Source organism: Spermophilus citellus (genome assembly GCF_964194105.1).
Source record: "Spermophilus citellus genome assembly, chromosome: 3".
Taxonomy (NCBI): Eukaryota; Metazoa; Chordata; class Mammalia; order Rodentia; family Sciuridae; genus Spermophilus; species Spermophilus citellus.
Window position 1 is genome coordinate 9,333,117 of NC_138184.1, and position 26,215 is coordinate 9,359,331.

At 47.3% G+C, this 26,215-nt stretch overlaps 2 protein-coding genes across 2 annotated transcripts; one reads left to right on the forward strand and one right to left on the reverse strand.

Moving 5' to 3' along the window:
• Positions 1 to 261: 261 nt before the first annotated feature.
• Positions 262 to 2,953, reverse strand: TMED1 (transmembrane p24 trafficking protein 1). Its single transcript, XM_081284114.1, has 4 exons — positions 2,736 to 2,953; positions 1,988 to 2,085; positions 1,668 to 1,851; positions 262 to 533 (listed from the first exon to the last, which is right to left on the reverse strand). Exons 1-4 carry the CDS (start codon positions 2,916 to 2,918, stop codon positions 315 to 317), a joined length of 684 nt encoding a protein of 227 aa, XP_081140240.1. The 5' UTR covers positions 2,919 to 2,953; the 3' UTR covers positions 262 to 314.
• Positions 2,954 to 12,622: 9,669 nt separating this feature from the next.
• Positions 12,623 to 25,224, forward strand: LOC308645544 (protein HIDE1). Its single transcript, XM_081287751.1, has 7 exons — positions 12,623 to 12,761; positions 14,011 to 14,316; positions 16,593 to 16,685; positions 19,712 to 19,739; positions 20,305 to 20,348; positions 21,495 to 21,532; positions 24,400 to 25,224. The coding sequence occupies exons 1-7, from the start codon at positions 12,731 to 12,733 to the stop codon at positions 24,532 to 24,534; spliced, it is 675 nt and encodes a 224-aa protein (XP_081143877.1). The 5' UTR covers positions 12,623 to 12,730; the 3' UTR covers positions 24,535 to 25,224.
• The last annotated feature ends 991 nt before the right edge of the window (positions 25,225 to 26,215 follow it).

Sequence of the window (26,215 nt, forward strand, 5' to 3'; positions counted from 1 at the left end):
TGCAGGCTGGAAGACTTGAGCTAAGGCACATTTACAGGAGGCAGGGCCAGGAAATCCAACGGTTGCATTCCAATGCTGCGTCACCCACCATGCACAATTTCCAGGAAAGTAGAAGCAGACGCTGAACTGCCCCTTTGGGGGGCCCAGGTTTGCAAGCCAGCGGTGCTCTCTGCACAACCCAGGAAAGAAGATGCACAGGGCCACACTTGTGATGCTCACTGCACAGCCTCCCCTCCTGCAGGAAACTACATGGGGAAAAACCCCCAATTCACACTGGCTGCCCCTTTTTTCCAGTTTGTCCTCCAGGGCAGGGGCTACGTGGGTACCGGGTGCTTGTCCTGGAAGAAGCGCTTGAGCGTGCAGACTTGCAGCACGGCCACCAGCAACAGCACTGCTACATTGACAGCTGACCAGAAGTTGACCCGCTCCAGGTTGCCTTCCTGCAGGTTGCGGTCCCGAGCCTCAAAGGCCCGCAGCAGTGTGAGCATCTGGATGCTGCGCTCCAGCCGGGTCCTCATGGTCTCGATGGATTCCTGCAGAGTGAGGGACAGAGTCAGGCCTCCAATAAAATGAGGAAAAGAGCAAGGCCATGTTGGGCAAGAAAGAGAACTGGGGACACACAACTTGGCCAGACTGCCTAAGTCTGAATCATCACTCTGCCCCTCACTGGCTGTGTGACTATAAGCAAGTTAAATAACCTAAAGGCCTCAGTTCACTCTCTGCACTGCCCCCACCTTTGGTACTGGAGACTGAATTCAAGAATGCTCTACTTTGAGCTACATCCCCAGCCATTTTTATTTTGAGAGAGGGTCTTGCAAAATTGCTGAGGCTGGTCTCAAACTTGCAATCCTGTTGCATCAGCCTCAAGTAGCTGAAATTACAAGCACATGCCACCACATCCAGCTCTGTTCACTCTTCTATTAACCTCAGCATTACTGTGGAAGTTGAATTTGTAGGGCAATGGAAGAAGGCTCAGTGGTAGAGTGCCTTCTTAGCATGCTTAAGATGCTCAGTTGGACTCCCAAGTTGAATGTCTAGATACAAGTATATGGAACATATTTACTAGTGATTAACAGAATATTTGCTGCACCCAGGTACAGTGGCACACTCCTGTAATCCCAGAAGTTTGGGAGGCTGAGGAAGGAAAACTGCAAGTTCAACTTGCCAGTCTCGGCAACATAGGGAGATCCCATCTTAAAAAATAAAATGGGCTGGGGACGTAGTTCAGTGATAGAGCACCCCTGGGCTCAATCTCCAGTATCAAAAAATTAAAAGATTATTGAAGTCACACTGCCTGGGTTCAAATGCCAGCTCTCACAGTGGCTAGTTGTGTGGTCTTGTATGAGCTACTTGACCATTTTGTGTCTCAGTTTTACTACCTATAATATGGGGAGACAGCACAGCCCCTAATTCATGAGGTGGTTTGGTGACTTGATATATGAGTTATTTGTGACATAACTATGCATTATTTAGCCTTAGAACAGCATTTACTCGTAGAAATGAGCTATTATTTAAACTGACATTAAGTTAAAATATTAAGGTGGGGACAGCACTATGTAGGTGAGTCAGAGTCAGGCCAAGAGGGAGACACCAGTCAAATCAAAAAAGAGTAGAATGCTCTGCTGATAAATGCCAAAAAAATGCGGCCCAGCTCAGCCTGGTCGCACCTTGATGTCCTCCATTTTGACATCCAGCATCTCCTCTGGCTCCACAGCCTCTGCCCAGCCCTCTACCTCCTCATCGTCTTGCAAGCTGTCAAAGATGAGCTCGAAGAACACCAGCTTTTCGGAGATGGTGCTGAAGGAGTTGTCAAAGCACAGCTTGTAGTCCCCCGCCTCTGTAGGCTCCACACTGGGCAGACAGACACAAAGACGTGACCATTAGTGCCAGCAAGAGGGACTCTAGGGCAGGTAGGGCAGTAACCCGAGGCCCCTGCGGAGGGGCAGGGCTGTAACTGAACCCAGGCAGGGAGCAAGACTTAACTCACGTGTGCACCCCGTCAGCCTTTCGGGACTCGCTGACCAACAGCACACCCTGAGGGCTCTCCAGCGTGAAATCCACATCCAGCCCAGCACCTCCGATCACCTAGGGGGCAGGTAAGAATGGGTAGAGATAGGAGTACACCAAGGGCACCTACAACTCACGTTCCCGGCTGAATCAACCTGCCCAGATGCACATAGACCACCGAGGGCCTGAGTGCTGACACCTATACCTACAAGCGGGTCGTGCCTCTCAACTGCCCCTCTAGCTGCACCCTTTGCCCTGCCTTAGTCCTCACTGATTTGACAACCTCAGGGTGGATTTTTTCATCAGGCCATACCCGTCAAAAGTCCTTGATCAATGTTTACCTCGCCGCGCTTTACTTGGCACTGCTCCAACTGAGATGCCAGGGCCTTGCTTTCCTTTAAATCAATCTCCGAGAAACCCTCACGTTGACCACTCCCTTTATTTTAGTCTACATATAATATGGCCACGCCCACTCGCGACGGTCCGGCCCTGAATGCCTTACTTTACTTCCCATTGGCCCCGCCCCCTCAGCAGTCTCACCGTAGAATAATGATTCCCACCCCTTCCGCTCCCACGCGCCACGCCGTCCGGCTAAGCGCTTCCTAGCCCCGCCCCCGCGTCATGCAATGGCTCCTCCCGCTTCCCGATTTAATGCACGCCTTGCCTAGCTGCTTGGCCACGCCCCCTTCCTCTGGCCCCCACTAGTTCCAGGGTCCGGGACCCTCTACCTGGTACTCGGCCTCGAGGCTTGCGTTGGCCGGCGCGGACTGGTAGAAGCACTGCTTCCTCCCCGCGGGCAACAAGAACGTGAACTCGCCGTCCTGGATCGGTGGGGGCCCTGCCCCTCCCACCCCCACTGGCAGCAATAGCAGCCACAGGGCCAGGAATAGGGCCGAGCCGGCCGCCATCATCCGGGTCACCCTCTGGTCTGCAAACGGGTCGCGGCTCCTTTAAGGGATAGCCCTGCCCACTCTGCTACTTCGTGGAGCTCATTGGTAGCCACTTCGTGTTGACTGACAGCTGCTGAGGGAACTGGGAAGGACCCCCTGAAGAGGAGCTGTCCGGATAAATGCCATATGCGAGTGAAAAGACTCAACCGAGAGACTTTTTTACTGAAAGGCCTAAAACTGTAGTCTCAGTCGTTCGGGATGGGGAATAACAAAATTAAGCGCCATGATGGCACATATTTCGCAGGCCTCAGTTAAGACAACTAAGGTAGAGGTGGCCCGGGTCCTTCTAAAGCGCCTCGCTGAGGGTTTCCCAGAGTACACGGCGCCGCCACCGTTGGTCAATCTAGTCTTAACAGAGCGGACCCGGGTTGCTTGACATGTTCCTGCGCGCGACCCGTAGGGCTCGCTTATCTTCGTTGCGGCTGGGCGTAGAGGCTTCACTATTGAGCCTCTAAAGTTATTGTTGGTTACTAAGTATGGGCCGCCTCCCCCGAGATTTGACGCCCCACTTCCCATTCTGTTTGCACCTTAAGCCATAACTTTCAATTTTGTCTTTAAATTGGGGGTTATGATGCGCCCAACCCTTAGAAGGGCTGTGAGAATTCAGTGAAAGGAGGTTGGAGGTTTGACCATAGTGAGCGCTTGGCTTTCCTTGCTTCAAGTCGACGTGGCTTCAGTTTGCATCCCATGGGTCTTAACTACAGGACCCGCACATAAACTCAAGGCTCTGGGTCAGGAAAACGACAGCCATGGTGAGAAGAGGTGAAAGTGTGGGCCTGGGAGCCAGATTGCCTAATTCAAGCCTCACTCCACCCTTCACTTAAGGCGATCGACCTGCTAAACCTCAGTTTTCTTGTCTGCAAAAGGGGGATAATGATAACCCCAGCTGTGAATAATAGCTGTCGCATTGGGCTGCTGTGGGGACTGAGATGGTACTTGCCAAGTGCTTATTTTGCATTATAGTGCTTGGCAAATTTTAAGCTAGTGAATAATTTTTACTTGGTTCCTGGTTTATTGTCCTCCATTGAGCACAACCGCTTTCAGCCTGGCTTTAGAGAATCTGGAGGCCACCAAGGAAGTCATCAGGCCAAACGGAATCTACCTCTAAATATAAGAAGAAAATGTTGGCCAAGCATGCTGGCACACACCTGAAATCCCAGTGACTCCGGAGGCTGAAGCAGGAGGATTACTAGTTCAAAGCCAGCCTCAGCTGATAAAATATTTTCAACACCGGGTGTGGTGGCATACACCTGTAATCCCAGCAGGAGGATCTTGAGTTTAAAAGCCAGCCTCAGCAATTTAGGGAGGCTGTAAGCAACTTAATGAGACATCCTCTCAAAAAGGTTTGGGATAGTGTTGGGTTGTGGTTCAGTGGTAGAGCGCTCGCCTCGCAAGCAGGACCCCTGGGTTCGATCCTCAGCACCAGGTAAAAATAAATAAGATAAAGATAGTGTGTCCAACTACAACTAAAAAATATTTTTTAAAAAATGGGGATGTGGCTCAGTGGGAAAGCACCCTTGGTTTCAAAAAAAAAAAAAAAAAAAAAAACAACGATGTTTAAGTGGAAATCTTTAGTCTTCCATGATGGACTGACTGAAAGAGATTGGCAGCTGGTGATAATTACTCTTCAAGTAAAGCTAGATGTTGTCAGCTCTTTCCTGTATGTGGGGAATATGAGGAAGTAGCATCAATTTGTAATGTCAAAGTTTATATACACACTATTCCTTTTCTCAGTGCCAAGATTTTTTCTTTTATTTAGATGCACTGCTTATACATTTTAAAGTAGCAGCAGAGAGTAGGTAATTCCTGTTTTTTATTTTATTTAATGGATTCTTTAAAAATGCACTAAAATTCAGGGCTGGGGATATAGTTCAGTTGGTAGAGTGCTTGCCTCACATGCAAAAGGCCCTGGGTTCAATCCCCAGCATCACTGCACATTACATTAGATTAGCCACTTTAAAGAGAACATTCAGTGGCATTTAATAGATTCACAGTGTTGTGTAACTGTCACTTCTATGTAGTTCCAAAATATTTTCATCATACCCAGGTGCAGTGGTGCATGCCTGTAATCCCAGTCTCAGGAGGCTGACCGAGGAAAAAAGCATGTAGGAGGCCAGCCTCAGCACTTTAGTGAGACTACATCTCAAAATCAAAAATGAACTGAGTATGTATCTCAGTGGAATCATGCCAGGATCCAATCCCCACACCACACTTGTATATTTCATCAAGAAGAATCCCCACATCCTTTAAGTGCTTATTCCTCATTCCTCCTCACCCCAGCCCCTGGCAACCACCTCTACCTCTATGGATTTAACCCACTCTAGATAGTCCATAGACATTGAATCATATAATATGTGACCATTTGTATCTAGCTTCTTTCACATAGCATGTTTCTTTTTCATGGCTGAGCCATATGCCATTGTATGCATATACCATAATGTGTATCCATTCATTCATTGATGGACATTGGGGTTGTGTCATCTTTTGGCTATGGTGAATAATGCTGTTGTGAACATATGTATAAGTATTTTTTAGTGTCTTCTTTCTAGAAGTGGAATTGCTGGGTCATATGGTAATTGTATGTTGAACTTTTTGAAGAACTACCTAAGTATATTCTACAGTAGCTACATTTTTCCATTCCTTCTAACATATATGTGATTGGAACATGATTATTTTATTGATTCAGGGTCTAGCTATGTTGCCAAGGATGCCTTCAAACTCCTGGACTCAAGAGATCCTCCTACCTTATCTCTCCCCAGTAGCTGTCACTGGTCACTGCAGTGCACACCAACATACCTGGCCTGAAATGTGTTTTGTTTGTTTGTTTTCAGTACTAGGATAGAAACCAGGGGCCTTAAGCATGCTAGGCAAGTGCTCTACCACTAAGCTACATTCCCAGCCCTCATTTCTTATTTTTTTGGTACTAGGGATTGAACCCAGGGCCACTGAGCCACATCCCCAGCCCTTTTTTTTTTTTTTTTTTTGTATTTTATTTAGAGACAAAGTGTCATTGAGTTGCTTAGGGCCTTACTAAATTGCTGAGTCTGGCTTTGAACTCGCAATCCTCCTATCTCAGCCTCCAAGCTGCTGGGATTACAGGCATGCACCACTTCACCCAGCCCCCTTTTTATTTTTTATTTTAAGACAGGGTCTCATTAAATTGCTGAGACTGGCCTTAAACTTGTGATCCTCCTGCTTCTACCTCTCAAATTGCTGGGGTTGCTGGCATTTGTGGCCCTGCCCAGCCTGGAACATGATCTCAAAAACTCAATAATCCACAATGTTTGTTCAATGAAATAAAACCACTCTGTGAATCTAAGGGTTCCAAAATTTCTCCACATCCTCACCAACACTTGTTATTTTCTGTTTCATTTTTATTATATCACCCTAATGGGTGTAAGTGATCTAATTTTGGTTTCCCTAATGACTAAGGATGTTGAGCATCTTTTCATGGCTGTGTTGGTCATTTGTGTATCTTCTTTGGAGAAATATTTATTCATGTCTTGCCAATCTTATGATGTTGTTAGTTGCTAGAGTTTTTTGTTTATTATGCAGACAAAAGAAAGAACAAACAGAAACTCTCAGTCCTTGTGAATCTATGCTGCAGTACTCCAGTGATTAGTAAGGGCATTTAGCCTCTATCTTAGCCTTCACTTCTTGTTCACAGTTGGTCTAGAGATCAGCCAGAGATGAGTTCTTAGGATCCTTTGGGTTCATCTGTTCTTTCTTTCTTTTTTTATTTTATCTTTCCTTTTCTTTCTTTCTCTTTCTTTCTTTCTTTCTTTTTGTGTGTGTGTCTGTGTGTGTTTGTGTGTGCATATATGTATGCGAGATACTGAGGATTGAATCCAGGGGCACTAACTATCCCCAAACCTTTTTATTTTTTATTCTGAGTCGGTGTTTTGCTATGTTGCCCAGGCTGGCCTGGAACTTGAAATTTTCCTCCCTCAGCCTCCTGAGTTTCTGGGTTTAGCCTCTTAGGTTTTTCCTGACCACGTGTCTCTTATGCATGTTCATTGTTTTCGTGTGTGTGTGTGTGTGTGTGTGTGTGTGTGTGTGTGTGTGTTGGGGATTGAACTCAGGACCTGGCACATGCTAGGCAAGCACTCTACCACTGAGCGACTCTTTCAACCAGGAATGCACTCTGAGTTCAACAGACACCTGAGTCAGACACTTTACTTGAAGAATGGGGATTCTCCCCAGTAGGCCTCGTACTGGGAACATAGGTTGCTCCCTTCAAGATCTCTGCTGTGCTGGGGAAGGAGACGGGGTGAAGCTTTCCTGTCACTTTCAAGTTGTCTTTTTCTTTTTTTTTTTTTTTTTTTAAAAGAGAGAGAGAGAGAGAGGATTTTAATATTTATTTTTTAGTTTTCAGCAGACACAACATCTTAGTTTGTATGTGGTGCTGAGGATCGAACCGGGCCGCACGCATGCCAGGCCAGCATGCTACCGCTTGAGCCACATCCCCAGCCCAAGTTGTCTTTTTCTTGATTGAATGTTCACTTAGCTTACCTAAACTTTTGTTTTTCAGAGTTTGGACAAAGTTGATTCCAAGCATTTTTGTTGTCTTACTGTTTCTGTGATGGGGTGGGCCCTTGGAGATACTCTTCCATTCCTGCTGACCTCTAGGATCTACATGGGTAATTCATGCCCCTTGACTAAACACAAACAAAGACTCTCCCCCTCCGCAATTAGTCAACCAACACTCGCTGAGCATCTCACACTGAATTAAACCAGCACCGTCCATGTCCTCACGATGCCAATGTCTTAGTTTGGAGACAAAAAACAGACAAGTTTGGCACTAACATGATTTCAGGTAGCCATGGGCACCAAGAAGTAAAAGTTGGGTGGTAGATGATGATGGGGTTGGTAATTTAGGCTGGATGGCATCAAGTAGGGCTTACCTGAGGAAGTGGGATTTAAGATGGGGTTTGACATGGAAGGGAGAGAACAGGACCCTGAGGTCAGAAGGCACTTGGGAAGTTCAGGGGCATAAGGAACACCAGAAAGCCCAGGGTGAGACAAGTCATCAGTTAAGAGATGGAAACAGCCCATCAGAGCCACATCAAGGGTCCTTCTTCACTTTGTAGGGTTGGCCTAGAGTCATAGCCTGCTGTATTTCTTAGAACCTCGAGGAATTTGCAGACTGGCTTCCAGAAGTCAGTGATCCCCAGAGATTACAACCCAAGGATTCTGTGAGTGTGTGGCAGTCACTGTTCTCCCTTCACCCTCCCCTGCATTTCTCTGTGCCCCAGGATGCTGACAGCCACACATAAGGACAGCTTTACCCCTTTATACCTGCAGTTGAGCTTGGCCTTGGTGGATTATCTGAGTGCTAGCGGAGAAGGAAGCCTAGGTCTGCATCTCTTTACCAAAACCTGAAAACTAATTTCCATAATTCCTGTTCCACAGGTGGTAACAGCCCCCTGGCCTGAGGTTCCCTCACCATCCCTGTTTTCCCTTCACCCTGCCCATGACTCCTCAGTAGTTTTTTTTTTTTTTTTTTTTTTTTGTACTAGGGATTGAATCCAGGGGCACTCGACCTCTGAGCCACATCCCCACCCTATTTTGTATTTTATTTAGAGACAGGGTCTCACTGCGTTGCTTAGGGCCTCACTTTTGCTGAGGCTGGCTTTGAACTCACCATCCTTCTGCCTCAGCCTCCTAAGCCACTGGGATTACAGGTGTGCGCCACCAAGCCCCACTCCTTGGTGGTTTTTGAGGGCATCATCCATCAAGAGTCAAATTAATTAAAAATGCCAGGTTGCTGATTTCAGCCCCATAGGAACTGCTCCCAGGATGAAGCCTTTACATACATCCAAGTCCCTTCATGCATGATACTTGCTCTACTTAGAATTCCCTTCCTTCCTGCCAGAAGCCTCCCTTGAACCTTCTGAAGCTGGAGTGAGCTTCCCTCACCATCACTGCAATACCACTTCATCAGCTCCTCACATTTTTGGTGGTGCTGGGGACTGAACCCAGGGCCTTGTGCATGCGAGGCAAGCACCCTACCAACTGAGCTATGTCCCTAGCCCGCTGTCCTCACTTACTTATCTGACTCATTGACTTCTGAGCTCCTTGAGGACAGGAGCTATTTCACTTATCACAACATATCCGGCACCCAGCACAATTCTGGGCTTTTGGTGACCCTTGATAAATAGCTGGAGGAATAAGTAAATGAGAAGTCTTTCTTAACTCCATCTTCTATGCACCCAGCATAAAGTCACAAAAACAAATGGACTGAATGGGTGATTTACAAGTTTTAGGTCAGACAATGGAGAAATATTTATGGTTCACTGTGTGCCAAGCTTTATAGACACTGCAGGTGACATCACAGACTGTAACTCTGCACTCCTGGAAGAAGAAAACTTTTTTTTTTTTAAGAGAGAGAATTTTTAATATTTATTTTTTAGTTATCGGCGGACACAACATCTTTGTTTGTATGTGGTGCTGAGGATCGAATCTGGGCCGCACGCATGCCAGACGAGCGCGCTACCGTCTGAGCCACATTCCCAGCCCCAAGAAAACTTTTTAAAGAAATCAGGATAGCCAGGCAGGGTGGTGCACACCTGTAATCCCAGCAGTTTGGGAGGCTGAGGCAGGAGGATGTCGAGTTCAAAGTCAGTCTCAGCAAGATCAAGGTTCTAAGCAATTTAGTGAGACCTCATCTCTAATAAAATACAAAAAAGGGCCGGGAATGTGGCTCAGTGGTTGAGTGTACTGAGTTCAATCTCTGGTATCTCCCCACACCTAAAAAAAAAAAAAAAAAGAGAGAGAGAGAGAAAAAAAATCAGGATGAAGTCAACAAATTCAGGAATGTTCTTGACCCACAGTGGCCTGATGTAATTGATAATTGCAGATAACTGATATAATTGGAATAATAATTGATATTATTCCAAATTACTGCAGAGTACAGTTTCATTTCTATTACACATCCAATGTGAATCAAGATATGGTTGCTAGACCATTAAAAAGTGTTAATAAGGGGCTGGGGATGTGGCTCAAGCGGTAGAGCGCTCGCCTGGCATGCGTGCGCCCCGGGTTCGATTCCCAGCACCACATACCAACAAAGATGTTGTGTCCGCCGAGAACTAAGAAATAAATATTAAAATTCTCTCTCTCTCTCTCTCTCTCTCTCTCTCTCTCTCTCTCTCTCTCCTCTCTCACTCTCTCTTTAAAAAATAAAAATAAAAATAAATAAATGTCTTGAGGGTAAAAGAAATCTGTACTTCTTTCCTAGACCATACCCACTTTTAAAATAAAAAAAGTGTTAATAAATTTCAAAGGATTGAAATATATGGATTATATTCTTTGACCACATAGGAATTAGAAATCACTAACATTCAAGCTACCAAAAAAGCCCAAATGTTTGAAAAGTAAACTGCGTACTCCCAATTAATCTTTGGGTCATAGAAAAATTCAAAAGGGAAACATGAATATTTAATAATGACATCGAAGCACAGTATATAAAGATGTGTGAGGTGAAGTTAAGCAGTGCTTTAGAGAGCAATGTATAGCTTTAAATGCTTTAGAACAAAAGTTTTTATCTGGGTGCAGTGGCCCGTGTCTGTTATCCCAGTAGCTCTGGAAGCTGAGACAGGAGGATCACAAGTTCAATGGCAGTCTCAGCAACTTAGTTAGACACTGTCTCAAAATAAATTTTTTTTAAAAAGGGTTGGGGATGTGGCTCAGTGGTTAAGCACCCTGGGGTTCAGTTTCTGGTACTAAAATAAAAAATGTTCAAAGAAAAGTTTTAAGGGCTGGGGTTATGTTTCAGTGGTAGAGCAACTCTGCACATGTAAGGCACTGGATTCTACCCTCAGCACTGTATAGAATATAATAACAAACAAAATAAAGGCATTGTGTCCATCTACAACTAAAAAAAATATTTAGAAAAGCATAAAGAAAAGTTAAAAGACAAATAACCTAAACTTCCATATTAAGAATACGCCAGAGGGCTGGGGATGTGGCTCAAGCGGTAGCGCACCCATCTGGCATGCATGCGGCCCGGGTTCGATCCTCAGCACCACATACCAACAAAGATGTTGTGTCCGCCAAGAACTAAAAAATAAATATTAAAAATTCTCTCTCTCTCTCTCTCTCTCTCTCTCTCTCTCTCTCTCTCTCTCAAAAAAAAAAAAAAAAAAAAGTCAAGAGTTAGTTCTTTGAAATGAAGAACAAAATTAACCCCTAGCAAGACAATCAAGAAGAGAAGCCAGGCACCTTGATGTACTCCTGTAATCCCAGGGTCTAACAAGGCTGAGGCAGGAAGATTGAAAGTTCTAAGCCAGCCTCAGTAATTTAGCAAGGCCTTAAGCAACTCAGTGAGATGCTATAAGTATAAAAAAGGGCTGGGGATATGGCTCAGTGGTAGAGAATTTGCCTAGTGTATGTGAGGCATGGGGTTTGATCCTCAGCACCACATAAAAATAAAAGTATTGTGTCCATATACAATTTAAATTATTTTAAAGGGCTGGGGATAAATAGATAAAATATTAAAAAGTGATTCAATGGTTAAGCATTCCTGGGGTCAATCCTTGGTATCAAAAAAAAAAAAAAGAAGAAGAAGAAGAAGAAGAAGAAGAAGAAGAAGAAGAAGAAAAGGCTTGGGATATAACTCAGTGTATAGCATCCCCGGTTTCAATTCCCAGTAACTAACATACACACAAAATAAATAAATAAATAAATTAATTAATTAATTAATTTTAAAAATGCAATTGCACAAACAAAGATCACACAGCACTATAGAAAAATTCAATAAGGGAAGAGTCCAGAGGAGCTTGGAATGGTTTTCCAGAAGTGATATTTAAGCTGAGACCTGAAGGAAAAGTGGTATTCCACCTGGTTGAGAGAATTGTGGTAAGGAAAACAACAAGTGCAAATACCCTGGGGCTGGGATGAGCTTTGTGTGTCCATAGCAAAAAGTCCATTCTAATGTTTTTTTTTTTTTTTTTTTTTTGTCTTTTGGTGACCATATACTGCCTCCTTCTCAGTGTGAACCACCAGCTGGAGCTGTTTGGCTTAAATAAAAACATATAGCAAGACCAAAGCACATCTACCCATAAGACAGAAACTTAGAAGTTTCTGAGCTGTAAACAGGAGGCAATAAATCCTGCAAACTATGCCATTTCCTCAATTCTAGACAAGTGTTACTTTTTCCCTGGTTGGTGAAGCCCAGAGCCTTCTCCCTGTAGATGCCGACTGGGAGCACTCACTGCCCCCTAGCATTGTCTTATGCCATGAGTTCTTTGAATCTGATGTCCACTCATCTTGGCCCCATCTGACAGGGCAGCAAACTAAAGTTTCAGAGAAGTCAGCCCTCACCTGCAGTCAGAGGCCAAACCCTAACCACCATGCCCTACCACATTGCACCCCACGTTTATTTCCGTCTTGCTATTGCTTGGGCTGTGGTTTCTGCCTTGGGCATGAGTTTCCCAAGTAGCCCCTGCTGCCACCCTTCCTTGGGCAAGGGGGTTCTCTTAGATGGAGGGAGGGAAAAAACAAATACCTCACTATCTCAGTCATGCTCCTTCCAATCTACAGAACTGCACAGGGCTGGGTCTGCTGTGCTGTGCATTTAGGGAAGGGGTGGGGAGAAGAGAGAGTCCCTTTCAGTGCCTGAGTGTGTGTGCAACTTCCTGCCACTGAGGAAACATTCAGCTCGAATTAGCCCTGGTTCTCCTTTCCCTGCTCTGGCCTCACAGGAGGAGCTGGCGGGGAGCCCTGGACCCTCTGGTCCCAGCCAGATTTCCTGGCCAAACTCGGGAGGAGAGATGCCTTGGACTGTCCTGCTTTTTGCAGCTGGTGAGTCTGACGGCCCCTCCGGCACCCCCAGTCTGCTCCCCTGTCTCCTGCCCATGTCGCTGCTCTGAGGACAGATCCCAAGTGAGGTTGCTCATCCGCAGTGATGGAGGAGGCTCATCCTGGACTGATTTGCTTGAGAGACTTAGAAACCTCTCAGCCTTTTCTTCTTAGGCTCCGCCTCGTGTCCCAGTCAAGAGAGCTGCCTGTAGTCCCTGCCTCAGCCCCACTTGGCCTCCACAGGCTCCTGGCTTTGACAGCAGGAGTTGGGGCAGCAGGAGCGCCTGCCTGGGGGCGGACTAGCCACAGGGGCCATGGGGGGCCACTCTGCTTGGGGGCCTGTGGGCAGCTGGAGAGCAACTCCTCCTTGGGTGCGGCTTCCTCTGCAGGAGCCCCAGTCCAGCCCCACTCCTCCGCACACCCTGGGGAGAAGGTGGGACCTCCCCCCATTTGCCGCTGCTTTCTCCCTTGCTCAACTCCCCCCAGCCACCCGCCTCCTCACCTTTCCTGGATTCCCTTCCTTCCTTCCTTCCTTCCTTCCACTAAGGACAGTACCCAGGGCCTTGCGTGTGGTAGGTAAGTGCTCTACCACTGAATGGTACCCCCAGTTTGACTCTCCCCTCCTTAAACTCACCCCATGTCCAACCATCCTCTGGGCCTTTGCCCTTGCCATCACCTTGGCCTTCGAGGCTGTCACCCAGCTCATGCCACTCTTTCATTGCTACAACTCAACTCACATGACATCTCTTCCAGGAAGCCCTCCAGCCCATGCAACTCTCCCATTGCCCAGAACTCTTTGTCTCTTTGAAAGAACATCAGCTGCCTGAGACGAGCATGTCTCTTCATTTGTCTCCTTCATTACTTTGTCCCCAACACCTTGAACAGGGCCTGGTGCATAGCATTGCTGATTGAAGTAGTGTACTTGGGACACTATATAATAACCAAGGCCATCATTACAAAAGACTCAACCACTGTGACCCCTGTGATGCGCCAGGCACCCAGTGCTCTGAACATTGCAATGGGGAGAGATTGCCCACCTCCTGGTGCACAAAAAAACAAGGCCCAACGCCTGGGGGTACAGCTCAGTGGTAGAGTACAGGCTAAGCATGCACAAGGCCTGGGTTGGGTCCCCAGCACCAGAACCAAAATGAAAACAAAACAAGGTCCAGAGAAGTGACCTGCTTGCTAGAGATCACACAGTGCTCTCCAACCATGCACCCACACTGCCACCTCCCCTGATCCTGAATTGCAGGTTCCTTGGCCATCCCAGCACCAGCCATCTTCTTGGTGCCCCCCTACCCAAAGAGCCAAGAGGACCCCATCCACATCTCATGCACAGCCCCCAAGGACTTCCTGGGGGTGAATTTCACGCTGTACCGAGAGGGACAGATTGTCCAGCTCCTGCAGGCCCCGGCCAACCAGCTGGGGGTCACATTCAACCTGAGCGGCGGTGGCACGGCTTCTGGAGGGAAATTCTGGTGTCAGTACAGTGTGGTGGGCGAGCACAGCCAGCCCCAGCTGTCGGACCTCAGCCAGCCGGTGCACGTCTCCTTCCCAGGTAAGCCCTCCCCTGGGCTCACCCAGCTGCAGCAGATGCTGTTCCCTCTCCTGGGAGGTCTTCACAGGAAGGCCAGGCCTACCACTGGCCAGGGGTCACTCACCTTTCCCTGTCTGTCCTGATAGCTTCCCTCCAAGGTGGGCGCAGTGATTGTTCTTTCTGTAGATAAGAAACAGAAGCACACGATGCACAAGGACTTGCTCAAGGCACACACGTAGCAGAGCTGGGAGGCCAGCAGCCCCTCAAACTCCAGACCTTGGGCCTCCGTGCTAGTAGCTCAGGGGCAGAGCACCTGCCTAGCACACGGGAGTCCTGCATTCCATGCTCAGCAGTGAAAAAAAAAATCTCCACCGTCCAACACACCTTCTCCTTCCTGGACCCAACATGTTTGCTCATCAACTGTGCATCAGAGTCTCTCCTTATCACTGGAGGTCCAGCAGGGAACAAAACAATGTTCCTGACCTCCTTCGACAGATGTTCCCAGGGGGTGGGACAGATGATAAACCCAGGATCCAATAAATATTCAGTGTGCCAATGAAGTGCCCAAGGATGATACACAGCCTGGTGAAGGTGTCATTTTAAGGGGAGAGTAGAGTGACCAAGGAGGACCTGTCTGAAGGGTTATTTAGAGAAAAGATCTGAATAAAGTCGGTTGTGGTAGGGCTTGCCTGTAGTTCCAGCTACTTGGGAAGCTGAAGCAGGAGGATCACTTCAATTGAGGAGTTTGGGGCCAGGTGAGGTGATATAATGAGACCCCATATTGGAAAAAAAGAAAAGAAAGATCTGAATGATGAGAAGGAGCCAGCCATGTGGATTTCTATGGCAAGAGTATAGCAAGAAGAGGAAATAGGCTGTGCAAAGGCCCTGAGGCTGAAGCGTACCTTGTGTGTTTGAGAAGCACAGAGGACCCCAGAATGGCTTAAGTACAGTGAACAAGGAAGAATGTGTGGGGAGAGGAGGGAAGAGAGGTGGTGAGAAGGATCACGTAGAGCTTAGTGGGCTGCAGCAAGGACTTCACCTTTCCATCTGAGTGAGAAGGGAGCCCTGGGAGGGCTGATGTCTTTCTCTGGTCTTTCCAGGAGAGTGGGTTGGGCATGGGTTGTGGATCAAGAGGCCAAGGGATGGGACTAAGGAGGTAGCTCAGTGGCATGCACAAGCCCTAGGCTCAATTCCTAGCAAGCCCCCCCCCCCCCCCGCGGGGGAGATGGGGAGGGGCAGGGAGACTGGGGGGGGCAGAGGGAGGAGGGAGTGTCTCCATCCCACCATCACCAGGACTTTCCCACTGCAAAGAGGAACTTATTACCAGCCAGTCTTGGAGCTGTGATGACAGAGGGTTCTCTGTGTCCTTTCTGGCCTCAGGCTCCTCTGTCAAAGGCTCCCTTTTCTCACCTTAGCCTTGTAGTCTGAGAGTGGGGAGGTGACAACAGCCCTCCCACCCCAGGCGAATGAATGGACAAGGCCGACCACTGTTGGAATCTCCCCCGTACATCTTCCCTTCCCCTCCTGGCTCCACAGCTCCTGACCTCCACTGGGGTCAGGGGACCTCCTCCGGGGCCCTCAAGAGATCCTCTCTCTCTTCCAGGAGGGAAGCTGAGCCCTTTACTTGGCTTCTGTTTCCCGGCGGCTGACCTCTGTGTGAATCTCTGTGTGGCTTGGGGTGGATGTCAACTGACCCCTTCATAGCTAGGACAAGCAGGGCTCTTCAGGTGGCAAGTAACTGAAAGCCTGACTCACACTGGCTTCAGAAACCAAGGGAGATTTCGTTGGTTTACTGAACTGAAGTCAGTTCATATTAGGGCTTCAGGTGCGGCTGAATCCAGAAGCTTGAAGTTGTCAGGAATTATTTGCCACCTCTCAACTTGGCTTTGTTCTAGGTTTATTTTCAGGCAGGTCCCCAACATCATGGTAGCAAAATCATGCCCAGAAGCCCCAGAGAAATATCCAATCAGAGGGATACACTACAAGCCAAAGGAATAATCCTTTTCTCTCAGTGGCCCTGCAAAATCCCAGGATTACCTTTCATTGTCTTGGCTTGGGCCACACTCCATGTCTGAACCAATCACAGGGACAGGGGGGTGGAAATATGCTAATGCTAATTGGCCAGATATATGACAATTGGCTGATTCCCAGGGTCCAGCTACACCCAAATCTCATGGTTGGGAGGAAGTCCTCTTGGAGAGGGCTGGCACCTCAAAGTAGCCTGGAGAGATGACAGAGGCCCCACCCTCCCCCGCAGCTCCTGACCTGCCCACTTGCTCTCTTCCTGTTTCCTCTAGTGCCCACCTGGATCCTGGCCCTCTCGCTGAGCCTGGCTGGAGCCCTCCTCCTCCTCACTGGTCTGGCTGCTTTTGCTGTGGTGGTCAGGAGAGGTGAGAGTGCTTAAAGAAGACAGGGCCCCGCGCTGCCAGCTGGCAACTCTGAATGTGCCATGTGCTTACGGGCACATACCCATGTATGTGCCCGTAAGCACATGGCACAGAGACACGCACAGAGACAGGCCATTTGGGGAGGTCTAAATTCTGCAAATTAGCAGTGAAGGAACCGTCCATAGGAGAGATGTTGGTGGTGAGCAGGGCAAACCGATGCACGACTGTTCTTGAGATTGTTTCCAGGTTCCTCTATGGATACCCCAAACCATGGATGCTCAAGTCCCTTATGTAGAATGGCTTTGTCCAATGGGTCCTCCCTATCGACAGATTCAATATCCTGGATTCCATATCTGCAGACTCAACCCATAATGGATTGAAAAGATTTGGAGGGAAAATTTGTGTTTAGGGGCAGTGGTGCAGCCCAACCGCAGATCAGGTGCTTTCCATGTACAGGGCCCTGGGCTCCATCCCCAGCACTGCAAAAGGGGAACATTTGGCATCTTTGTGAACACGTGCAGACTCTTTTTTCTTGTCATTATTCTCAGTATAACAATTCTTTTTATTGTGTATACATTTTATTACGTATTGTAAGTCATCTAGAGCCAGGTGTGGTTTTGGTGCATGCCTATAATCCCAGTGACTTGGGAGGCTGAGGCAGGAGGATTGCAAGTTCAAGACCAGCCTCAGCAATTAGCAAGCCTCTAAGCAACTGAGTGAGACCCTGTCTCAAAATTTATAAATATAAGGGACTGGGATGTGTCTCAATAGTTAAGTGCCCCTGGGTTTAATCCCCAGTACCAAAAAATAGAAAATAAGGCATCTGGAGATGATTTGAAGTCTGTAGGAGAAATAGAAGGGAGACCAGTAGAGTATGAGGAAGATCATCAAGAGGGAGGGAGGAAGGGAGGACAAGGGGAAGTACAGGGAATGAAATCTACAAATTATGCTACATCCATGTATGAAATACCACAGTAAATCCTACTTATATGTATGCAATTCTTATGCACTAATTAAAATAATAATAGTAATAATAAAAAGGAGATCAGTAGATTCGAGCAAGCAGGTAGGGGGAGAGAGGAAAAAAGGGAAAAGAAAGGAACTGGGAAATGAGACTGATCAAACAGTTATCTGCATGTACAAATATGGCACAGTGAGTCCCACAGAGTTATGATGTATCAAAAATAAATAAAAATGTAAAATGAGGGTGGGGCTGTAGCTCAACGGCAGCACACTTGCCTAGCATGCATGAGGCACTGGGTTCGATCCTCAGCACCACATAAAAAAATAAAATAATAATTAAAAAATAAAGGCATTCTGTCCATCTACAACTACAAAAAAAATTTAAATGTAAAATAAGTCTACAGAGGGTGTGAATAACCTAGTCACATTTTATATAAGGAACCTGAGCATCCATGGATTTTAATATATTTTGGGGGTTCCTGGAATCAATTCCCACAGGTACTGGAACAACTTGAGTGTATATATGTACTGGGGATTGACCCCAGAGATGTTCCACTACCTCAGCCCTATTTAGACTTTTATTTAGAGACATCAGTAAGTTGTCCAGGGGCTGCTGGGGTTGTGGCTCAGTGGTAGAGCACCTGCCTAGCATGTGTGAGGCACTGGGTTCAGTGCTTAGCATCACATATAAATAAATTAATAAAATAAAGTAAAGGCCCATTGACAACTAATAAGTAAATAAACAATTGCCCAGGTTGGCCTCAAACTTGTGATCCTCCTGTCTCAGCCCTCTGAGTTGCTGGGCTTACAGATGTGCACCTAGTCGCATAGCCATGATATTTTGACTGTGGTAAAATCTCCATAGCAATTCAGTACATTCACATTATTGTGTAACCATCACCCCCATCCATCTCTAGAACTTTTTCATCATCTCAAACTGAAACTCTATCCGCATTAAGCAATAATTTCCCATTCCCTCCACCTTTAGCTTCAGCTCCTGGCAACCACTGAAACTCAAATATATTTATAGCAACTCAAACACACATACACACACATACCCGTGGCTCAGGAGGCTGAGGCAGGAGAATCACAAGTTCAAAGTCAGCCTCAACAACTTATTAAGGCCCTAAGCAACTCAGCAAGACCCTGTCTCTAAATAATATTAAAAAGGTTGGGGATGTGGCTCAGTGGTTAAACACTGGATTCAGTCCCTGGTACCAAGTGTGTGTGTGTATGTATGTGTTTATATATATATATATATATATATAACTTTGAGACAGGTCCTTGCTAAGTTGACCAGGCTGGCCTCAAACTTGAAATCCTTCTGCCTCAGCCTCCCAAATCAGTTCAATTAAAGGTGTGCATCCCCATTTCTTTTAAGAAAAACAAAGTCACATGCTGTGCCTTGCTTGGAGTTTTTTTAAATACTTTATTTTCCTATTCTTTCTTTATTTTTTAAAATTTTTCTTAAATGTTGATGCACCTTTATTTTATTAATTTATCTATATGTGGTGCTGAGAATTGAACCCAGTGCCTCACACATTCTAGGCAAGCACTCTTCCACTGATCCACAGACCCAGCCCCTTGCTTAAAGTTTTTATCAACAGGGCTGGGGATGTGGCTGAAGCAGTATCGCGCTCGCCTGGCATGCGTGCGGCCCGGGTTCGATCCTCAGCACCACGTACAAACAAAGATGTTGTGTCCGCCAAAAACTAAAAAATAAATATTAAAATATTCAAAAAAAAGTTTTTATCAACATACATTACTATTGTAATTGAAGAATTTTTTTAAAAAAAGGATTCAGGCGTGGTGAACATGTGACTCAGCTACTCAGGAGACTGAGGTGGGAGAATGGTGAGTTGGAGGTGACTATATGGGCAACAGTGAGACCCCATCTAGAAAAAAGAAACAAAAGTGTTTGTTAGCAGTAAGTTTCACAAATTTGCCACAGAGAGGCAAGACTGGGTTACAAAGGTAAAAAGGAGTTTTAGATTTCTTGGGTGTAGAAACTTGTTTGGTGCAATCAGAACCATAATCTAACAAATGCTTGTTTATTTATTTTTCAGTGAAAATAAAAAATTTACAGAGAAAACGGTAAGACCATCCCTAGGGACCCTCATAGAATGGTTTGGGATCAGAAGGGCACTCCCTTGGCTGGGTGGGCTTTCCATTGCAAACAGCACCCTCTGGTGGGAGAATTGATGAACAAAGACAGGTGGTATTTGTTAAGCACCTACTAGGTGTTGGTCACTGTGCTAGAAGTGATCCCACCTTATCCTCACAGCCCTGGAAGTAGGAAGAATGAATAACCCCATTTTACAGATGAGAGGACAGAGGCTCAGTGCTTAGTCACACAGGGAGCAAATGGCTTAGTCTTCCCCTTACAGTCAGCTGCCAGGAATTGTTGTGCTATTCTGGATCCCGCTGGGGTTGTGCAGTGCCAAATTGCACTAGAAGTGGGCCTGGTTCTTGACAGCCAAGGACTGTTGCACAGGGTGATAGCTCTGGAAATCAGGGCATTAAATGCTTTGTCACTTTGTGGGTAGGATGTGTAGGTGGGCAGGGGGTCAAAGACCCAGTATTGTGCCTGGTTTGGGTCTAGGACTTTGCAGAAGCCTCCTGTCTCATGAGGCAACCTTTCTTCTGAATCTCTTTGCAGAGAACAGGAATCCTATTGGGCCCAGATTAACTTCACCACCTCAGGTCTGTGCTCCTTGCTCCTGACCTCCACAGGATGAGGTCACTGCTTCAAAATGCTATGGTGACTTGAACCTTTTCTGCAGCTGTTTGTTCCCTGTTAGGGTCAAAACACACCCTCACCCTCCTTTCCCTGGATTCTCACTTTCTCTCCGGGTCCCAGGCTCCTGCCTTTCATTGGCTCCGCCCACTGCCTAGAATATTCTCCATCTGCTGGGTCTCAGTCACCTCCTCTTGGTCACCAGGCTCTCTAGACAGGGTCTGTGCTTGCTACTTACCTGCCTCTACTACCTTGTTGTTCTTACCCCTGGTAGAAACTCAATGACATCATCTTTGGGGTCTGAATTTCAATGCTAGAGTGCTTACCCAGCCTGCGAGAGGCCCTGGGTTCCATTGCCAACACCGGAAAAAAAAAAAAAAGTAATCTCTGGATGCTTGTGTATTTAATAACTCGCTTGCTTCCACCGCTAAATGGCCAGCTCCACCGGGAAGGACCGCCTAAGCCTGGGTCCCGCGGGTCTTCAGTGAATGGCCTGCTTGCCCTGCGGACCCTGTCATTCCTCTGGCCTCCACGGGGGCCGGGAGGCAGCTGGTCTGTGATGTGTGATGCTCTCTGAAAGGGGCCCAAGCGCAGAAAACTTCATTCTCTATGCTTGATTAACTGCATGACACGTTTATTGAGCGCCTACTATGGTCTAGGAGTGTTCTATGATGACCAAGATAGACAGCCCAGACTCCATTGGGGAAAGAGCGGATGGCCTGTCCGAGCCAACTGGGAAAAGGCAGGCAGCCCCTGGAGGAAGCCATGTTTAAGCAGAGAGGAGTGTTTAAGAGAAGCATGGCATACCTGGGTGACAAGGAGGGCCATCTAGCAATGGGGATGGGCTGGGGAGTGCGTGAGCTGATAAGTGCTCCTTCTGAAAGGTGGGAGTTGACAGAAGGCTTGGGGACAGAGGCATGGTTCAAAATGTAGTTTAGATTCACTGCTCACTTGCAGAATGGGTGGGAAGGGAGTGGGAGAGGTTGCTGGGAGATGGGTCCCACCCTTGCCCCTCCATAGACTTTGAACTGGGGAATGTGAGCAGAGATGAGAGGATTAGGGCGGTGCACAGTGAAAACTGGCTCCAATCCTGGTTTTCCTTTCTTTTTCAGACATGTCCTTCGATAACTCCCTGTTTGCCATCTCCACGGTGAGTGGCCCCTGTTTTTGGTTCCCCTTTCCTGCTGACCATCCTACCTGGTCAGGTGGAGGCCACCCTCAGCCTGGGTCTGCCCCGGACTCTGAGCTCTGGGGTGAGGAAAAAGCATAGAATCCCCAAAGTGGGGTTTGTCAGTGAGCCCAGGATTGACTGAAATTCCCAGGGACAAGGTTATCATATGGGGATATGTACTGTCATGGTCAGTGCTCCCTTTGGATTTAGGAAAATGTGTCAGAATGGTGATAGTCAAGGTAACTTGGTGGTCTCTCTGTGGTCCTTCATATCGCCTTAAACAATCTGATGTATTCTGTGGTTGGCTCTTGGCTTACTCTCGTTTAGTTTCAGGGACTTCACCTTAAGTGTCCCACTGTGGGTTTCCATGTAGGGGAGGGTCAACCCCATACTTTTCAACAGGTGTCGCTCCTCCCCTGTTACACAGTGCCACTGCTGGGATTCAAAACTGGGTCTATAGGACTCCTCTGCATAGTTAAATTTGGGGGTGGTCTTGGCACTTATAAACTTTATTATTATTACCTGAATTTGCGATATCTGACCCATGAACTCCACGGATCAAGGAAATGTTCAGTCGCAGTTCCTCTCCACAGAGGGAGCTCCACTAGGGGGCCTCAGACGTCCCATTTGGACACATGAATGTTACAGAACTTTGACTTTGCTCAGGTAAAATGGGAGCCCTGGAGGGTTCTGAGTACTGACTGGATTCGGGTGCGCACAGGCGCCCTCTGGTGGTTCCTTCGGGCAAACAGATTGTGGCAGGCAGGCGGCTGGAGCTCGGGGACCTGCTTGCAAGGAGGCAACTACCGTGGTCAAGGCCCACGAAAGAGTGGTGGTTTGGTTCCGCGGGTTGGCAAGAGAGGTGGAAGAATCAACATGGTAGATCCTGGTGATGGGAAACGAACGGTCCAAAAGAGAAGGAGGAAGCCTTGGGGAAGGGCAGGCTTAGAGGGATAAGAACCGGTATTGCGATATTGCAACCGCATCAGCACCAGGTGGTGCCTGAGAGCAGGTGGAGCCTGAGCACAGAGGCCAGGAGAGAGGGCAATGCTAGAGATAAGGACTCAGATATACAGATGGTGAGGGGGGTTTGGCCCTGACTGGTTAAGCTCTCTGAGGTCTCAGTTCCTAGAACAAATCCTGAGCCATGAAGACAAACACAGCCGGCCAGGCAGGCTCTAAAACTCCATGAGAATCTGCAATGTTCAGGACGCCATCTGGGGACATACCCCCACACTTTTTTTTTTTTTTTTTTTGGTGCTGGGGATTGAACCCGAGGTCACTTAACCACTGAGCTACATCCCCAGCCTTTTTAAAAAAATGTTTTTATTTTGAGACAGGGACTCACTAAGTCTTTAGGGCTTTGCTAAGTTGCTGAGGTTGGTCTCAAACTTGAGATCCTCCTGCATGCCTCATCTCCTGAGTCCCTGGGATGACAGGCGTGTGCTACCACACCCAGTGGAAAAGCCTTTTTAAAAAGCTTTTGGGCTGAGGATATAGCTCAGTTGGTAGAGTGCTTGCCTCCCATGCTCAAGGCCATGGGTTCAATCCCTAACACTGAAAAAGAAAAAAAAAATAAAATAAAATAAAAAGAAAAAAGAAAAAGCTTTTTTGTGTGACAGGGGAGTAGCGACACCTCTTGAGAAGTAGGGGGTTCTGACCCTCCCCCTACATGGAAACCCACAGTGGGACACTAAAGGTGAAGTCCCTGAAATTAAACAAGAGTAAGCCAAGAGTGAACCCCCAAATACATCACATTGTTCTAAGGCGATATGAAGGACCACAGAGAGACCACCTCAGAACTTGAGCCTGTCATTCTTTAAGCCTCTGCTTAAAGAATGGTCCCTTCAAATGGTCATTTAAGGGTAGGTAATATAAATGGCTTTTTTTTTTTTTTTTGCTGTATTGGGATTGAACCCAGGATTACTCTACCATTAAGCTATATCCCCAGCTCTTTTTATTTTGAGACAGGGTCCCTCTCAGTTGCTCAGGCTGGCCTTCAAAACTTGTGATCGTTCTGTCTCCAACTTCTGAGTAGCTGAAACTACAGGCTGCTGCACCAACACAGTCAGTTTTAGTTTCTTTTTAAAGCTTTGTAAAGCTGTGCTTTTGGCTGAAAAGACTACGAAGTAGCTGACTCCAGTTTTTACTGTTACCTTGCGGAGGGCCTGATATGCAACTTTATAACAGCCTGCTAAGTGAGGTTGACAGTTTCTTTTTACAAAGAAGTTCCCTGAGGTTGGACTTGGACATTACTGTAGTCTCCCAGCTAGGGAGAGGCAGGCTGGAACCCCACCTGCTCTCAACCACTTGGTTTTAGTTCTAGTAAGTTCATTTGTCCTTGACTAGAATTTCAAGTATTCAAGATAGGGAAGAGGGTGGATCTTGAAGATCTTGAGGTACTCAGAAGGGGAGAAACAAAGGAGAGCGGCAATGGATGTGTTCATCGTTTAGCAAAGCTTAGAGGTGTCAGCCACTGTTTATCTGTTGTACTTCTTTAAGTCTCATAGCAACCCTAGAAGGTGGGTACTAGCATTCTCTCCACGTTCAAAAGGGGAAACTGAAGCAAAGGGGGTTAAGTCACTCAATCAAGTTCACACTGCCAAGAAGTGACCGAACTGGGATTTGAACTCCTGCTCTCAGGTCCTCTACTCAGCAGGGAGGAACCCTGGAGAACAGAAGACCAGGACAGGAGGAGCAGGTCCCTGAGGCTCAGGTGTAGAGAGGTAGAAGAGCTGACATGAGACCTGATGGGCTGAAGTAGTCTCAGGTTCAGAACATGGGGGAATCCTAGATTCTGATGCTCCAAATCACTCACTTCTGATGTTTTTCTTTCATGGACCAAGAAAATGACTTCAGAAGAAGACCCAGCAGCCACCCTAGATGCTTGCGCTGGCAATTGTGGGCCCCGAAAGAGGCCCACCTCCACATCATCCTCACCAGAGCCCCCAGAGTTCAGCACTTTCCGGGCCTGCCAGTGAGGCTGAGGATTGGGGAACACTTCTATTCAGCCCTGTCCCTCCACCTGCCTGGGCCTTTCGGGGGCCTGAGTTTCCTTCAGCTACTTCAGGGGTGACAGGGGTTTATGTTCCCTGGCTGCTGCCTTCTCAGGGAGTTGAACAGAGATGAAGGGGTCCTCTGGCCTTGGGACCTTGCTCATAGAAGAGTGGGAGAGGGGGTGAAGGCAATGGCATGGAGGCTGAGCCCAAAGCAGGAAGCCCTTCTGTGGATTCCTCCTTCTCAAGACCATCAGAGAAGATGTCTGGATTACTTCTGGCCCCCCAGCTGGGCATAAGAGGTCCACACTCTCCATGCTGTGCCCCCCAGTTCTTCCATTCTCAGTCACTCTGATTCAGGTACCTAACTTCCCAACTGGGTTTTTGAGCTCAGGTTTGGGGGGGTGTTCTGTGTGTTCCCCTTTTGGCATGCCTAAGTTATTAATTATAACACATGTTGAGGTGTTCCCAAGGTCTTTCTGGTGTGTAATCCTTCAAACCTGGGACCTTCGGCATCCAACTCTTGGACAGCTGAGGGTGGTAGCATGCCCAAATCCATGATGTTTAAGGTACCCCTGAACTGAGTCAGAACGGTGTAGGAGACCTATGAGGGGGTTTGTGAAGAGAGGGGACAACAACACAAGGTTGTCCCCTGCTAGGTTCCTTCAACTGTGGGGGAACAGGAGGTAGAATGATGTTGTGTAGGGGTAAAGGGGTATTGGGGAAAAGGAGGTGTAAATGAGGACCAGAAAAGGTGTCACAACTTATGCAGTCAAGGGGGAGAAATAAACAATGTCCACGCGCTTCTGCCCTTTTCAACGCTTTATTCACTCAACTCAAATCACTCAACACCATTTCATTCTATAGGTTCTTAATCAAGAAAATAACAGGGCTGGGGCTATAGCTCAGTTGGCAGAGTGCTTGCCTTGCATGCACAAGGCCCTGGGTTCAATTCCCAGCACCACACACACACACACACAAAAGACAATCCTTAATGCTAGGCACTGCAAAAGACATAATCAATTCACAGCAAACAATTCTAGATTAATTCTAAGCACACCAATTACACTTAATCATGACAGGCTCATGACAGACACTCCATCTGCATGCTAAGCTCAAGTGTCAGATCAAAAGTCTAGCAGATACACACTCACTCAGACCGCCCTGATCAGGTCAGGACCCAAGGCAGGACTCTCCTAGGGTGGAGCTGACAGCCAGTTGAGGATAGGGTCCTAGGGAGAAGAAGTGGCTCTCACCATCAAGATGTGGCTGTAGAGTTTGAGAACAGTGAGGAAGCTGCTGAGGATCAGGCAAAAGATGAGAAGAGTTGGGATGTCAGTCCAGGTCCTCATCAGGCTCTCAGCGTGAGGGCATCAGGGTCGGCTGGCTGAATGTCTGCTCATTTGCTTTTTTATACTAAAATGTGGGGCTTCTGACCACTCTTTCAATCCCTACCAGCTCCCATGGGATTTCTCAGTGACATCATTTGCCCTGGGGTTACAGCATCTGGTCTGGTGGTCCCCACCCTGATTTTCTTGCCTCTCTCCCTCATCAGGGCAAGGACAACATCACAGAGACTTCACTCTGAGCTTGTCTGGGTGGGGAGAAGTGACTTATGTCAGGGCTATGTCTGATAATCATTATCAGAGGGCTCCTAGGTGTGCCT